We start from the raw sequence: 16,465 nt of genomic DNA on the forward strand, positions 1-16,465 counted from the left end.
TGTCGCCCTCCCTCCTCCCTTAGTTTGGGTCCTGACATCCAAGTCAGCCACCCCGCCTGGCTCTGATCAGCCTCCAGGCTTCTGGTGGGCCAGCTTGGAGGAAGGCTCCCGGCTGGGGAAAGTGATCAGCCGGAGCCCTGGTCAGGAGGGGTCAAGATGAGAGTTTCTTTGTGCCTTGGGATGGGATGTTTGGGCTCATGGCTTTCTGATGAAGACTTTGGGGGCACATCTCAGACTGGGAGCAGTCTCACAGGATTTGGTCTGGACAGCTCACCTGGGAGGGGAGGGGTCCCCGGCCGGCCGGCCTCAGTGCTCAGGACTTGGGCTTGTCTTGAGCAGGGCTGGAGCTGGTGTGTTGGGAGAGGGAACCACTGCCTCGTGGTGGTGTTCAGGTTCCTTGAGGGATGAGATGCCTGTGGGGCCGCATTGTGAACTTGGGGCTTTTCAGGCAGTGCATCCTTGCCTGTCCCTCCCTTGTCTGCCCTTCTCCTCCCACCCTCCACCGGAGATTGTATTGCCTATGAATGGAGTGGGGCGTATCACCCTAGGGTGTTTTGCCCTCCCTCCCCCAGCTTAGCCATGAACTTGTAGGGTGAGATGCAGCTGGTTTTCTGCCGCCCTGGCTGGAGGTGGGAGGTGGGTTTGGATCCTGGAGTGGGACAGAGGTCTGACTGGAAGACAAGAGTTCTCAGGGGGTGTGGACAGGACCCTGGGTCTGCCTGCTTGTGATGTCATGGAAGCCAGAGTGCTCACTGCTCCCGTGCCAGAAGCCACGGAGCTCTTGGTCCCCAACTGCCCCCCCACCGCCCAACCTTCCTATATCAGTGGTCAGCAGTGAGTTTCTCCAGCTGAGGAGGGACCAGACAGCTCAGGTTTTCACCATTAAGCTCCCCTTTGCCCCCTTCAGCCCTTCCCCCCATCCCCAGTCAAATATCTATGCTTGTCCCCATGAACGATCAAAGTGAACGCTGCTTTGTTTCCCAGGGAGGCTTCCTGGGAGTGTTGGCAGACACTCTTTGCAGGTGGACGGGGCCCAGGGGTCCTGTTACATGTGGTAGGGTGGGCCGGAGTGCAGCCTTTCAGAGCCCCAAGCCTTCTGGGAGTTCTGGGAGCCCCTCCCTTCCTCTTTTCTCCAGGGGTTGAGGACTGATGGGGGCTCAGGGCGGATCTTAACCTAGTTTTTGGCCCGTGGAGACTCTGCCCCTCCTGAGAGCCCTGTTGTGGAGGTTCCTTTCACTGAGGAGACGGGCTGGGTCACTCGGGCTGCTGGGAATCGTGGGAAATTCTGAACCTGTGTTCCCCAGCCCACGGGAAAGGGTGTGAGCAGGACCGGGCGCCAGCCCTGGGGTGGGCATGGGCTGAGCTGTCTGCCCACGCGGGCCCTGCCAGGGCACCAACAGCCCCACCTGCTGCATTCCTGAGCTTGGCCCCAACCCTGCACAGCCTCTTCTGACTTTGCCTCACACCTGTGCCTGCTGGGAGCCATTCAGCCCCTTCTCTTGGCCTACTCCCACCTCCCCATCTGAGTGTACCTTTCCCTGGCTACCGAGTCAGGGATTGGTTGGCTTTGTGACCTTTGTTTTGGTTAAGGCTGTGCCCCCTCCTGTTGCCCTTTCCATCGTGACATCGCCTGGGCACAAGACAGAGTAGAATGCCAGCTGGGGAAGGCTGGGCTCCTGAGATTCAGCAAGTCAGCTTTGTTGATGGGCCCTCTCCTGCTGGGATTGTGGTCCCCCCTCCGAACCTCCTGCCAATGCCTGCCTTCGTTTCCCCTGCAGGGGCTGTGTCAGGCGTTAGACGTAGAGAGGTCTGTGTGACTTTGGTGCTGGAGGGTGGGCTACCCTGACTTCCTGCTTCCTCCTATGAGGCTGGGCTGGAGAAAGGGAAGGAGAGGCCTGGTGGGTTCTCAACAGTCCCTTGGCCAGTCCCAGGGGGGCAGTAGAAGACTTGAGATCTTCTTGGTATATGTGCAGTATATCTGTGTGTGTGTCAACGTTTGTGTTCTCGTGTCTCTGCCATGGCTGACTCCTGGGCTCCTCAGCCCCGTATGGACCTCATGCCTGGCCATCCTTGATGAGAATGCGAAGTTTATCAAGAATTAATCCGGACAGAAGGTAGGCTGTCCAGGGGTGGAAGTGACTGCCTCTTCCTAGTTTGGGGAGCAGAGTTAGGGTTTAAAACTTGGCCCCTGCCTATTGCTTCCTGTTCCCTCCATTTCACTAGGTGTTGGAAGGCCTGCCTTCGTTTGGAAAAAAATGAATGAGATCATGTCTAGGGTGGATCATGAACTCTTTAGGGATGGGCCCAGGTGGGTGCGTGTGTAGTGTCTGAGGCTTGAGGGCTAGCTGTGGGGCTAGAGGGGGTTGGGGAGCTGGAGGAGTGGAGACAGTTGGCAAACACATGGTTCTGTAATACTGGGACATCCTCTCTTACTCTGCTGGCCTCAGAAGGCCTGCTGCTGGGTCTCCTGGTGTCTTTGTAGAAACTGGAAAACAGCGTCCCTTATTCTGGGTGGATTCAGCCTGTGTAGCTTGGCAGGCAGAGCAGAGGCTGGATTTCAGACCTCGTTGCGCGGGGCACAACTTATACAGCACATGCAGGGCCCTGGGTGTGGGCCTTGGACCCCTAGTCCAGAGGGCACCGGATGTGGGATGAATGTGTCCATCTTTCGAAATTCTTAGAAACAGCATGGTTAATGGGTAGAGAAAGAGCAGTTGTTGCCCTCTTTCTCTGAGGGCAACCTGTTGTTGAATGGGGGAGACCAAGACAGCAGCACGTGGCGTTTCCAGGTTTGTGACACTAGGATCTGGGGAGAAGATGAGCATCCAAGCTCAGGCTGTGGGGCTGGAGGACCAGTCTCGCCCTTAAGTTCTTTGAGGGCCTCCAGATCAGCCCTGCGTCTCTCCACTGACCTGGACAGAGTTCAGAGGCCTTCCTGCACTTTTACCTTTGGCGCACACCCTATCCCGCATTGGGCACCCTTGGGAGTCTCTGAGGTCTCCCCACCTGGCAGTGGACATGGTTACCTGAAAGCAAGTTTGGATGTGGTTACCGTAGCCATTTCCCTTCCCGTGAGAGCTGGCAGCCTCACCGGTTAGAAAGAGAAGAAACTAGGTCTGGTCCAGGGCCGTGCTGCTGGGCAGGTGGCCCTCCCTCTGTTCCCTAGGTGTAACTGACAAGCTCCAAGGTCTCCCTCCACCCCCAGGTTCCTGAGTTGGGGCCCGCTAACCCTGCTCCATCTCTCCCCAGGAATGCCGTTCTGAATGCCTGACTGCCTTGCCCCGAAGGATGGCCTCGGATGGGCGTTAGAGGCACAGCGGCCCCGGGCTCCTGTCCCGTCCGTCTGTCTGTTATCGTCTGTCTCTTTTGACATCACCGCAGCTCCACCCCCTCCGTCCCAGCCCCCAACGCCAGCTTCCTGCAGGCCCAGAGCCGGCATGAACTCTCCCACCGAGTCGGGTAAGAGTTGGGAGGCTGGAGAAGGCACCTGGGGTGGCTTTGGATGTAATGGGCTGTCTGGGTATATCCACCCCAGGCCAGCTGATCTTCAGGGTCTGAGCCATAAGGGAATAAGGGGTCAGAAGTGGAGAAGCATAGTGAGAAGAGGACAGAGGCAAGCCTGAAGTGACTGACTAAGGGGTAGACCTGAAGTTGATGGGTTGATGGTCCAGCCTAGCCCTGGGAGGGCATGGGTCCAACTGTGATCCCAGGCTGGCCCTCTTGACTCAGGGGCTTTCAATTCCATGCCACCCTGCTCCTGTTCACCAAGACAGGCAGGGGTGAAGGGGCTATGTGCCCCTGAACCCCTTCGGGAGGTCTGGGGATGATGTTGGAAGAAGTTCCCTGTGATAGCTGACTGCCCAGCTTCCTTGTCATGGCGGTGTCCTTTCTTCTTGCTGAAGTTCCATACTCTTTTCCATACTCTTTTTCTTGATGGAGGTTTGCAAGGCCTCCAGCCTTAGCCTGTGCTGGGATGAGTGGTATTTGGGTGAGGAGTGGGCAGTGACACGTTGCAGAGGAGACTTGGCTCTCTTCTTTGAGTCCAGGTAGACATGCCCTGGACAGGGGAGATTCTTAATTTGGGGTCTCCAACTCTGAGATTTCTTATTCCCCTCTGCTCCTAGGAGCCTGCCTAGTGCTGCCAGAAATAGTCTGTGGGTGGGACTCCAGGCAGCTTTGTGCACGGGTGAGTCTGGATGTCTGCCCATGTGGATGTGTCCAACTGGCCTGAGCTGGACCCTCAGGGGTTTCACAGGGGGGTCATGGGTCAGTGTGGTCAGAGTAATAACTGCTTTCCCTCCTTGGCTGTCTCCTTCTGCACAGACTTAAAAGGGTCAGAGTCCATCTTGCTCAACTTTAACCACCAACCCCCGCGCCCCCGCCCCCAGCCCTTCCTATTACTTACATCTTTTTTTGCAGGGGTGGGAGATACCTTTCATTCTTTTAGAGACAGGGAAACTAGGGCCTGGAGACTGAAACCAGTTAGCAGGATGGTGCAAAGCAGGATCAGGGAGGAGTCGAGGCCCATCTCATTCCCCGTCATCATCACTGTGTTCCATCTGGTGGCTTCCTGTCGTGAGGACCGCGTGCTGGTGACGTGTGGCCCTGACCACAGTCCCAGGGCTTCCAATAGATTCAGGGAAGCCAGAAGCTGGTGGGATTGGTTGGCTTTGTGACCTTTGTTTTGGTTAAGGCTGTGCCCCCTCCTGTTGCCCTTTCCATCGTGACATCGTCCGGGCACAAGACAGAGTAGAATGCCAGCTGGGGAAGGCTGGGCTCCTGAGATTCAGCAAGTCAGCTTTGTTGATGGGCCCCCTCCTGCTGGGATTGTGGTCCCCCCTCCGAACCTCCTGCCAATGCCTGCCTTCGTTTCCCCTGCAGGGGCTGTGTCAGGCGTTAGACGTAGAGAGGTCCGTGTGACTCTGGTCCTGGAGGGTGGGCTACCCTGACTTCCTGCTTCCTCCTATGAGGCTGGGCTGGAGAAGGGGAAGGAGAGGCCTGGTGGGTTCTCAACAGTCCCTTGGCCATCTCAGCTGGATGCTGCCCCTCGCAGGGTTGGTTGTGCCTAACAAGAGTGCCAGCTGCTTCTTTCCTCTGAGCTACAACACTGACCTGTTTGGGAGCCATATCTAGGCACACCAGGCTTGGGGTCTAACCCTTGGCCGGGGGAATGGGAGCTGGCCAGAGGCATCTGTTGGTGGCTCCGAAAGGACATTTTCCGGCTTTGGGATTTTAGTGCCTTACAGTGAAAGGCTAAGATGATCAACCTCAGCTGGATCAGGTCAGTGGGTTGTCTTTCTAGATGCAGGTGGGCTGAATCCTCCTTGTAGCCCTTTGTCCCAGAGCTGGCAGGGGCTGGAGGTGTCCATCAACCCTGAGCCCGGCCAGGAGGGGCCCATCGAATTGGCCACGACTCCTGGCTGGCTTTCTCGCTCCCCCCAGCAGGGGGAGATGCCGTCCTCTTGTGTTCAGCAAGGAGGAAGAAGGACAGGGGGCCAGAGATTGGAAAGCTGGTTTTAGGACTGTTGCCAGGCTCAGACTGGGATCATTGTTCAGGGGCAGCGTCCTGAGGCCCTTCCTACCTAGTTTTTCCGGGGCTCCAGGCCTCCTCTCCCCAATGTGGAGTTCCAGCTGCTCTGACGGGGGAGTGGGCCAACTTCTGCACAGCCTCCCCCATCAAGGGGCCCGGCATCTGCCATTCCCAGAGTGCAGGGTGGTATCTGGGCTGAGGCTGCGGGTGCTGGGCGCCTGGCAAAAGCCTGGAAACTGCTTTCCTGAACTCCACGGAAGTCCACTGAAACCACGAATTGTAGCTGGTGTCCCTCGCAGGGAGCTTAGGAAGAGCATGAGGCTGCAGGCCTGGGGCTAAGGGTGGGGATGAGGAGAGTGGTTAGTCTCCCGGGTCTCTGAGCACCCCCTCCACCCTCTCCCAAGTCCCTGAAGACTCAGCCCTCTCTCCCTCAGGACTCAGAAGGGCAGGCCTGGGTGAGGGGCAGTTTCCTTCCTTTTGTCTCAGGGCAGGAGCTTTCCTATTTGGAAGAGAAAAGTAGGAGATGATCCATCCCTGCCCTCACAGTGGACAAGTTAGGGAAAAAACGTCTTCCGGGTGAGGGGTGGCAGGTGGAGATCTCGAGAGATTTACTTCTGGGGCTCCCCAGTCCTCCCTGGGGAGTGGGAGCTGATCCACTTCCCTCTGGGCTGGGCCAGATGCCAGCATCTGACCTGATTTGTCTCTTTTGCAGTCCTGGGAGGACAAGCAGAGGCTGCTGATGGGGCTGCCCGCTTCCCTGAGGAGGCTGCTGCCTGGTATCTGGCTTCTCTTTAGGCACTGGGAGGCTTGAGGATTGAGGCTTCATTTTCATTCCTGCTCCCATGGTGGGTGTGAAGGACTGACAGGTGTGCCCCTTGCCAGCCTGGAGGAGCTATCCTGGGGCCTGGGCCCACTCTGGTCCCTCACTGCCCTGTCCTCTGTGCTGTAGCCAAGAGGCGTGGGCACGGGGAAGGCCCACCTCTTGAGCCAGTGTAGATGGCTACAGGGCCCCAGGAGGAGGTGGCCGGGTTCCTTAGCCCCAGCGTGGGAGGGAGACAAGCTTCATGACAACACCTGCCTGCCCAGCACCTCCCAGCTTGCTGCACACTTTCTCTCCTTCCCTTTCCCGGCTGCCCCCTCCTTTCTGGGTGACCAGAGAAACTGGGGCATAGGCGTGGGGTGGAGCCAGGAACCTCGGCGTCCTGCCTCCCAGCCTCAGGCTCAGCCTCTGCCTCTGTGCCCCCGGGGAAGGAGGAGAAAGTGGGTCAGATGCGTCATGGGGCAGGGGTCTGGGAAGTGGACTCTGGTGTCCCTTCTCCACTTTGATGCCCCCTGGCATGCCTCTGAACTCACTGTGGATTGAGATCGGTGCCATCCTCCCCTGTCCCACCATTCCAAGAGGATTGAAGGCTTAGCATGGAGTAGTCGGAGGAGGCAGAGTCAACCCCGAGGGGATGTGGAAGATGCCACAGTAGGTGTTCACATTTTCCCTGGGCTGAGTCTCAAATGAGAGGGTTTAGCCAGCACCCAGCATGGGACCTGGGACATGGCGGCTCCCAGGCCATGCTGACAAGCTCCAGCATGACTGACTCCGAGGGCAGGAGAGAACTGGAGGGCAGGCAGGCCTGCCTCCAGGGCCCCATGGCAGCTTGCACCCTGCACTCCATCCAGGGTACCGCCCTCCCTCCCCCCTGCCCCGGCCCCGCACCAGCCCTCGGCTTTTATACTCTGTACAGAGCAGATTTCACTTTCTTCCTTACAGTCAGGGCCCCACCCTGGCCTTTTGGGACCAGAAGATGGGAGCCTTTGTGAGCTCAAGGAACCACTTTAGGTTCTCCTTCTCCACATTTAAAGGGTTAGGAGGCCTGAGCCCAGCCTCTGAGGGAGGGAGGGAGCAAACGAGGTCATGGTGGCTCTGGAGGGGATGGTGCCTGCTTTTCATGAGGCTACTGTGACCCGTTTTTGGTGGGTGCTCTGTAAGATCGGTGGGGTGACACATGCATGAGAGAGCTGGGGAGGGGGCATGGAGAAGAGACATGAACCCCGAGCAGAGGAGCTATAAAGCAGGAAGGATTGAGGTTAGACGTTAGGAAGATGTTGCATCACTTGAACCTCAGAAGAAAAGAAACGAAACTTGTCCCCATCCCAGGCCTCCTCTCTTATTGCCCTGAAGGATTCTGGGAACTATGCTGAGGATCGTCTGGCTGTGTCTGACACTTTACTTCCCACTTCAAGCTGTTGCTAAAAGGCGTAGCAGTGCTGGGAACTGCCCTGAACCCCTGGCTCTGGCCACCTCTGGGTGCCCAGCCTCCCGGGGGCTCCCAGCTTCTCTAAACAGGGACCTGTGTTTCCTTAGGGTTCTGACTGGTCCACGTTCTGGGGGCCCTGCCTTTTGAGTCATTGTAACTGATGATTTCCTCTCTTCCAGAACAGGGTTCCCCTACCATACTCTCCTGTGCCTGGGGCAGGCAGAGAGAGAACCAGGACAGGGCTAGCCAGCCCTTCTGGTTGCTTTCAGCGTGGGTGGGTGGAGTCTTGGTTGGGACGGGCTGCTGCCCCCAGCTTTCTGGGCTCCCTCGAGACTGCTGCCTGTCACCCTGCTTAGGAGACCTTGACCTTCCCTCCCCTTGCTCTCTGGAGAGCCTGGTTGGCCAGGATGAGTTTGGGGTGCATTGTGCTGAATGGAGTCCCCAGACCTACTCTGAAGTGTCCACCAACTCCAGACCCCTGTGGGAAACACTGTTCCATCACGTTTTCTGGAGTCTGTCCTGACTAAGAAGCTGAGGCTCAGAACTTTCTTTAGCTCCTGTTAACCTCCAGCTTCCCTCATACCCATCTTAGCACCTGGGACAGCCCACCTCTGCCCCTTCCTCATCCATGTGATCTCTCCACCTGAGGGCAGGAGGCCCCTTTGCTGTCCCCAGCTGGCAGGAGCCACATCTCTCGTGTCCTTGGTTGGCCAGCTCCTCCTGGGCTCCCGACCGGAGGGTGAGGTCATCCAGTCCAGGGAGAGGACAGGTGTCCCTGGCTCCATGCCTAGAGTTGGGGGCAAGGAGGGGCCAGGAGGGGGCTCCAAAATAGCAGCTGTGACATCAGGAAGGGGGAGGGGGACACAGACCCAGGAATAACTGGGCTATTAAAAGGCTTCAGTGAGGTCAGGGGGCCAAGTGGGATCTCTGTATCAGTGGGAGGCACAACCTCAGGAGAAGGGATGGGCCAGCAGTGGGAAGCGTAGGTGGGGGTATCACCGGTCCTTATGGCACACCAGTCTCAGGACCCAGCAGGGCCTCAGGAGCGGGCCCTGCTCTGCCAGGCCTGAGGCCGATGGGGAAGGGCTGGATGCTGGCAGCCCCTCAACTCTTCTTACAGGGGCTGCAACCCCAGGTCTCCTCCTGCCTTGGTCCCGGGGGGGTGGTCATTGTACCTGTTACTGGAAACCCTGGGGCAGTTTTGTGTGCCCCCCATGCAGGAAGCAGGGGCTGTGGTGGTTAGAGCTCAGACATGAACTTCAGATGTCCCAGCCCTACCATTCAAGCAGCTGTATGACCTGAGTGACTTCATCTCTCTGTGCCTCTGTTTCCCCGTCTGCACCTCTCTCCCGAGGTCATCGTGCAGAATAAACGAGGTGACCTATGTGCTACTTAGCATTGCACTCACCGCAGGAAGAGCTACCTGTGGCCTGAGCACAGGCAGGTGCTCCCAGATTCCCTTCTGTGGGTGGGGTGAGGCCTGAACTGGAAGGGTCTCTCTGACCCCCTGGAAGGAAGCTGAGCAGCCTCTGGAAGTGACACCCCAATAGGTAGGAGGGAGCCACCATTTAGCTGCTGCTCAGGGATCTCCCTGCTGGTTGAGGGGGCGGGGAGGCACCTCCCAGGTCTGAAAGAGGGCAGAAGGTAAATCAGCTCCCCTTGGCTGTTAGGACTCCCGGGAAGATGCACAGTTTGGCCTGGTGGCCCTGTCTGCCCACCTCTCCCTGACCCTTTCAGTTGCTTTATCTGTTCCGGATGGTGCCAGGAACGTACAGGACAGAGTCAGGCTTTTGGGGCTCTAGCCCCTTGCCTGCCAAAAGCAATCCCAGAGCTGCTCCCAGATGTGTGGCTATTCCAGCCCGAGCCCTGCCCCAGCGCAGCCTCTGGCCACCCGGCTCTGTGGCCTTGGCCCTGAATGCAGGCTCTTCCCGGTTCCCATCCCCCTCCCTGGCGCTTCCTCCTGGGGTGGAACGCGCCTCCCCCTCCCCCCCCCCCCCATGGGGCCTCCGCCAGGCCCGGGCTCCTGGCAGCCGGCCGGCGGCTCCCTGAGCATGCTCCACCTATTTATAGACAGGGCCCTCCCCCAACTGCTATTTCAGTCTCCTGCCAGCTGCCGGCGGCTCATTCGGGAAGGAGGAGCAGGGAGCCAGGAGGAGCAGGGAGCCGGGCCCAGAGCTGTCACCCAGGGCTGGGAGGGAACACAGAGAGCCCGCCTGCCTGCCCAGCTCCCCTTCCTGTCCCCTGAGTGCTCAGCCAGACCCTGCTCCTGGGAGCTCTGGAGAGGCTGGTGGTCGGATGCCCCTCTAGAGGGGTGCTGGGCTCGTAGCTCTGGGGCTCCTGGCTCCTCTTGCCGCCAGGAGTGCCCGGGCCGGATGAAGCACCTCCCCGTCGCACTGGTCCCAGCAGCCGTGGCCTGAGGGAGCCCCCGAGCAGCCGCAAGGGCCCCGCCTGACCACCTTCCCTGTGGCTGACTCCCCGCCTCAGGCGGCCCCTCCCGGGCATGCTGCTAGTGCCCAAGGCTCAGGGGCTGGTGGAGATGCTGCAGACCATCTATGAAACGGAATCCTGTTTCTCAGCAGATGGGATGCCAGGCCGGGAACCAGCCTTGGAAATCCTGCCCCGGACTCCTCTGCACGGCATCCCCGTGACAGGTAAGTGCCTCCGTGTCCCCGCCTGCCCTCTGACATTGGGCATCCTCGTCTCTGCAGCTGAGCATCTGGCTCCAGGTCTCACCCAGGTGGGGTCCTGCCTAAATCTTTCTGGAGGTCTTTGTTGAGAATATGTGCAGTCAGGAGAGGTGTGCTCTCTGAGGTGGGCTTCCCTGCTCTCTCCCAGACCTGCCCTCCCACCACGCCCTCAGCTGCACTGCGCAGCATCTCTTTGGCCGCTGGCAGGGTCGGCATCCATTGCTGGGGGCTGTGGATTACTAGACGGTCCTGGCCTAGTTGGCACTGTGGTCAAGAGGGGAGAAAGTGGGTCAGTGACCTGCCTCCAGGCTGTCCGCTTCCCAGGTTTGGACAAGAGAAGAAACTAGAGCTGGAGTGTCCATAAGAATAAAGGCTTCCCCCCCCCCGCCCGCCACCCTGCCAGCTCCTCTGGTGCTTTCTTGGGGTCAAGAGGGTCCATTGCAGTGATTTCTGCCGGTCCACAGGTGAGAGTGTCCTGGGAATCGGACACCTAGGGAGGAGGCTTGTCCAGTTCTGGTCGAGTTAGGCAGAGGCTGGCAACTGGGATGTTGGGGGCCTTGGCTCCCTTGACTACCCCCACCCTCCATATCGCTCCTTCCCACAGGCCTTGGTTTATTGTCAACACATGAGGATGAAGGAATGTTACTCAGGCTCACAGGGCTTGAGGACTCCCTAACCCTGCCCCCTTCTCAGCAGGGACTCTTGGCTGGGGGTGGGATCCCCCAGGGCTGAGCCACTCCCTCTCTCCCTCCCAGGAACCTGTTGGCAGCATCTGGCCTTCCTGGCACAGCCTCCCCACCAGGCCGGCACCACCAGATGCTTCCTCTAGGGAGGGGCCTGCTGGACCCATGCCTGCTTGGCCCCTCCTGGCAGTGGCTTGGCACTTGGGTGTGGGTGTCTGTGTGTGTGTGTGTGTACGGGGAGTCTTTGCCTCTGGGTAGGTGGATGTGGGTCCCACGCTTTGGATTGGAAGGTGGGAGCCATGTGCCTGCACAGGCACCCGTGATTTGGCTCTAAGCTGTCCAGGGATAGGGTTGCAACTGGACTGGGATGTGTCAGAGGATGAAGGTTTGGGGAAGATTGGAAAACCCTTCAAACAGGGCCAGCCATCTGCCTGGGCAGGGATGCCCATGCGGTCTCCTAAGGTCGTGGCGTAACCCTGGGGACCAGCCCTGAGGATGCCCGCTGCGCAGGCCTCTGGGACGGGACTAGAACCCTAGGGCCAGCGGTGCAGTCTGTGCCTAGTCCCCTGGGAGGGGTGTAGACACGGGGCCAGTCTAGCCCTGCTCCAGTCGAGCCCACAGCTCTAGCTAAAGAACCTATCTGCTGACTTCTACCTTGAAGGCCCTGGGAGTCAAGGTGGTCTCTTGGAGAGCAAAAGGCTGGCTGTGCAGAGCATCTCTGCTTGGGGGAGCAGCTCTACTCCATTTGGCAAATGCCATATCAGTCCACCCATCCTGCCCCGTCCCCCCTGTTCTTTGCCTTCCAGAAGCAGTTGGCTGTTGGCCTGAAGTTTCCTCCTTGGCATGTCTTCTCTTCTTCTTTCAAGTTGGACCCTAGAATCCTTGCAGGCTGGATCCCTGCTGGCCCCATCCCTTTCCTAAAGGCTCCCCATCTCTACATCCCACTGGCCCCTGCAGCCAGTCTGGCTCTCTAGATCCCTCTGGGCACCGCCCCCCCTCCACCAAAACCGACACATGCACACTGCCTAGCCTTCTGAGCGGTGGCGTGGTCCATGCTGTCAGGAGGGAGGCGTGAGTCACCTCAGCGGCTCGGGGAGAGGGCTAAGAATGTTCCCCCTGTGCAGCTCTGATGCTGTGTCTGTGACGCGGCTGGGGACAGATATAGGCCTGGATCTCGGCTGCCTTGTTTTTTTTTTGGACTCTGGAATGTAAATAGATGTTTCAAATAGAAACGCTTTAACCTTTGGGTTAAAAAAAAAATCCACCCCGGATAAACACAGCCATGAGGGCCAGGCAGCCTGGTGTTCCCCCCTACTATCCCCTCCTCCAGCCCCACCCCCCTCCCCACCCCACCCCCTCTTTCCATCTCTTGATCAGTCTCCAGACAGGATGCAAAAGCCTGTGGCTAAAAAAGCAGGTGTCCAGGAGCACTTCGTGGGCAGTGTGCGTCGCCAGGCCTCCCCAGCCCTAGGGTTTGAGGAAAGGGAGCTTTCCAGGGTGGGTGTCTGCCCTGAGCTCTTTGCCCACGCCAGCAGCAAGTCTTTGGAACCCTGTGTGAGGGGTATCCTTGGCTCTCTGGACGGTCTTGTGCACTCTTAGCACGGTGCCTGGCACATGGATGAATGAATATTGCTTGAGGGGGCTGGCATCTGGGGTTGGTTGACAGCAAGATCCTTGGGCTCTATTCTCAGGCTTGGCCCTCTGGGTGAATAGACAGATATGGTAAGTTGTCCCAGTGGGTGAGCCAGAGTCCTGGCGGGCGAGCCCACAAAGGATGCCGGGGGCTCCCCACTATTCCTGTTGAAGGAGGGGGACAAACCACAGCTTCTGCTAGTGCTGTCAGGGCTTCCCTGATGGATGGGGTCTCTGCCTGGCCCCCCCCCAGCAGCCCACAATGGGCACCCTTCTCATCCAGGCTTGGTCTCAGCTTAGGAAACCCAGGAGATTCAACTCTGGGACACAGTGCTGGGGGTTCCCCTGCCTCCATTCTGTTGGGCCTTGGATTTCCCTCTGGCCTGGATTGGGCAGAGCTGCTGCTTGGGCAATGTGCAGGATGTTAAAAGCAGGCATGGAGGAGGAGTTCTCTTTCCCTAGTGAGGGAGGGTGTGAATTCCGCTCATGCCCGGGAAGGGATGCTGTGGATGTTGGGAAGTACCGTGGGGTTTGTGTTTGGTATTGGGGTTTCCCCTGGATATTCCTTTTTTTTTTTTTTTTAATTTATTTATCTATTTGACTGTACCAGGTCTTAGGGCATCTGAACTCTTAGTTGTAGCATGTAGGGTCTTTTTTCCTAACCAGGGATGGAACCCAGGCCCCCTGCATTGGGAGCTCGGATGCTTAGCTATGGGACCACCCCCTGGATAGTCCTCTCCCCTGGACATTCTTGTTCACATTCTTCATACCATTCCAAGTTTGGCTCTGTAGGTGGGTGTGTAGGTGTCGGGGTGTGGGAAGATCGAAAGGGCGAAACTAGGTGGGAAGGAAATTAATATTATAATGTACTAAATGATGGGTATCGGTGCTTTCCTTACCTGTTTCCTTTGGAAAGGTATTAATAGTTATGTTTTACAGTTGAGAAAGATCTGAGAGGTTATGGAACTTGCCGAAGGTCACAGAGTAAATGACTTTGGGCTTTGGACTTGGGTTTTTGTGTAGGGCCACTGCTGACCTACACAAGAGCTTGCCTGTGCAGATTTTTAAAAGGCAGCCTTTTTTCCAGGTGGCTATATACTCATACCAGAGTGGATGGCTTAGCATGCTTGGAGCATGTGCTAGATCTCAGCTCCCAACTTGGCCATTCAGTTGGGGGCCCTTGTACAGTCACAGCCTGAACCACCGGACGTGGTGTGCCTGTCTTTGTGCTCCCAAAGTTTGTGCTCCTCGACAAGAGAGACCAGTCTGGGGACTCCTGAGGTTTCTGAGAGGAGACTCTTTTCTCTAAATCTTGGGGGCCACTGGATCAGCTGTTTTCCTCCGTGTAAGGATTGCGACCCAAGGGGGAGAAGCGGGCTCAGGAACAAAGTTGAACGCCCTGTCGTCCCATTCAGACAGTCTCCCCTGCCCCCATCCCCTCCTACCTCATCCTCTCCTCTTGTTTTTGAGACCCTCAGCTGTCCCTTCCCTGCTGCACAGCTGCCAGACAGGAAATCAAATTAACTGTGTCCACGTACACAGCTGTAACAGCTGTCAGCTTGGCAGCAGAAATGAGTGTCGCCAGCCGGGGGACCCTGTGAGAAAGTACTTCTCAAACTTCCAGTTGCCACAGAATTACCAAGTGGACATGTTAAGATGCAGATTTCCAAACCGTACTGCTCCCCCCAACCCTAAGTTTCAGATTCCACAGGGTGGCCCAGGAACCAGCATTTTTAACACATCTTAGATGATTCCGATGTGAGTAGGTAGACTCAGACCATGCTTGGTGTAAGGGCTTTGTGGATGGGTCCCATGGACAGGGGTTGTGGGGCCTAGCAGCCTGCCAGTGGGTGTTGCCTATCTCCCTAGAAGCCCTCAATGAGCTTTGGGACTCTTGGGAGAAGGGCTTACAACAGAGGGATGGAGGCCTTTGCCCCAGTCAGAGTCAAATCCAGCCCCCGAGCAGCCTGGCAATCTTGAGACGGAGGGCGTCTTGAGACCCTGGGGAGCAGGTGTCTAAAGGCTAGCGGGGTTTGGGGATTATGACAAGTGGCCAGGGACACGGGGCACAAGGCTCAGGGCTGTACTTGCAGAGGAGAGACAGAGCTCCTGCCCTGGAGCCCCTGCTGTCCATCTCAGGTGTGGAGCAAGCAGTCCCAGCAACAGCTGCAGACTCTGAATGTCTTTAGTGTGCCTTTTAATTGCCTCTAGCATAGTGCCCGAGTGGTTCCTGAAAATGGCTGGGCTGAGAGAAGTGAATCTACTTCTTTTCCAGAGAGCAGCCCCAAACCAGTGACTCCTTCCGTCTTCACTAGTGAGAGATGATTTGTGCCTTCCACCAGGGCTCTAGTCAATCCTAAAGGAAATCAACCCTGAATATTCATTGGAAGGACTGATACTGAAGCTCCGATACTTTGGCCACCTGATGCAAAGAGCCGACTCATTGGAAAAGTCCCTGATGCTGGGAAAGATGGAGGGCAGGAGGAGAAGAGGGTGACAGAGGATGAGATGATTGGATGGCATCATGGACTCAATGGACATGAGTTCGAGCAAACTCTGGGAGATAGTGAAGGACAAGAAAGCCTAACATCCTGCAGTCCGTGGGGTTGCAAAGTCGGCCACAACTGAGCGACTGAACAATAACAACATGCAGGGCTCTGCATCCCTTATGATTAAGACTTTGCTGCCCTTGAGAGGCACAGTCTACCCCAAGGCTTCTGGGATTCTTTTCACTTGACCCCTTTTCCCGTGCACTCCTGGCTCTGGTGTTCTGGGGGCCAGCCAGGTGCCCCGTCTAGATTCCTGGACCCTCATACAGAGTCTAGCTCTCTGCTCCATCTCTCATTAAATTTAGGAACAACTTTCTAGATTTCTCTTGGTTTTTGGTGGAAGGCAAGAGAGAGCCGGGCTTCTCTGATGGCTCAGTGGTAAAGAATCCGCCTGCCAATGCAGGAGAAGTGAATTTGATCCCTTTGTCAGGAAGATCCCCTGGAGAAGGAAATGGCAACTCACTCTAGTATTCTCTACTGGGAAATTGCAGGGACAGAGGAGCCTGGCGGCTATAGTCTATGTGATCACAAAAGAGTCAGACACGACTCAGCGACTAAACAGCAACAAGAGAGAACCAGAAGACCCAGGATTAAGCCTTGCCGCCTCCTTTCCGGGTGACCTTGGATGAATTTCTTCCATCTCTGGCTTTGCTTTTCTCCTCTGTCAGCTGGGGGAGTTGAGTTGCTGATCCTGCTGGCCCTTCCTTCAGTGACATTCTAAGAGTCTTTGAAATCAGTTTCATGTTGCTTTTTTAAAAATTTACTTATTTTTAATTGGAGGATAATTGCTTTACAACGTTGTGTCGTTTTCTTCAGTACCTCAACATGAGTCAGCCATAGATATACATATATTCCCTCCGTTTTGAACCTCCCTCCCACCTCCTACCACATCCCACCCCTCTAGGTTTCATGTTGCTTCTGACTAGAAGGGGCTTAGGGTCCCCTGAGTCCTGGCCTCAGGAGGATGTAGAATGGTACTGGGGAGAGGAGTGTTGTCTGCAGCAGGCACAGAAAAGTTAGATGCCTTTATAGGCTTTCCCACCACTGGAAGCTGGCTCTCCAAGAGCACAGACCAAAACTTGTGTTCATCTGAGTTAAGAAATGCTTTGAAGGGATGGAGGGACCCCACTGCTGG

The 16,465-nt window shown here is 57.0% G+C and overlaps 1 protein-coding gene across 6 annotated transcripts in view; it reads left to right on the plus strand.

The window, feature by feature from the left end:
* Window positions 1–16,465, plus strand: part of HDAC5 (histone deacetylase 5) — a 38,497-nt gene that overhangs the window by 2,592 nt on the left and 19,440 nt on the right. For 4 of the 6 annotated variants that reach the window (XM_040245192.1, XM_040245187.1, XM_040245189.1 and 1 more), the window contains exons 2-3: window positions 3,250–3,459; window positions 10,359–10,430. In XM_040245192.1, coding sequence (XP_040101126.1) covers window positions 3,264–3,459; window positions 10,359–10,430 — 268 coding nt within the window. In that variant the 5' untranslated portion in view covers window positions 3,250–3,263. Of the gene's footprint in view, window positions 1–3,249; window positions 3,460–10,355; window positions 10,431–16,465 lie in introns of all 6 variants that reach the window. The other 2 variants (XM_040245191.1, XM_040245190.1) reach the window with 1 other exon arrangement.

The sequence above is a fragment of the Oryx dammah genome, unplaced genomic scaffold (genome assembly GCF_014754425.2).
Source record: "Oryx dammah isolate SB20612 unplaced genomic scaffold, SCBI_Odam_1.1 HiC_scaffold_8, whole genome shotgun sequence".
Taxonomy (NCBI): Eukaryota; Metazoa; Chordata; class Mammalia; order Artiodactyla; family Bovidae; genus Oryx; species Oryx dammah.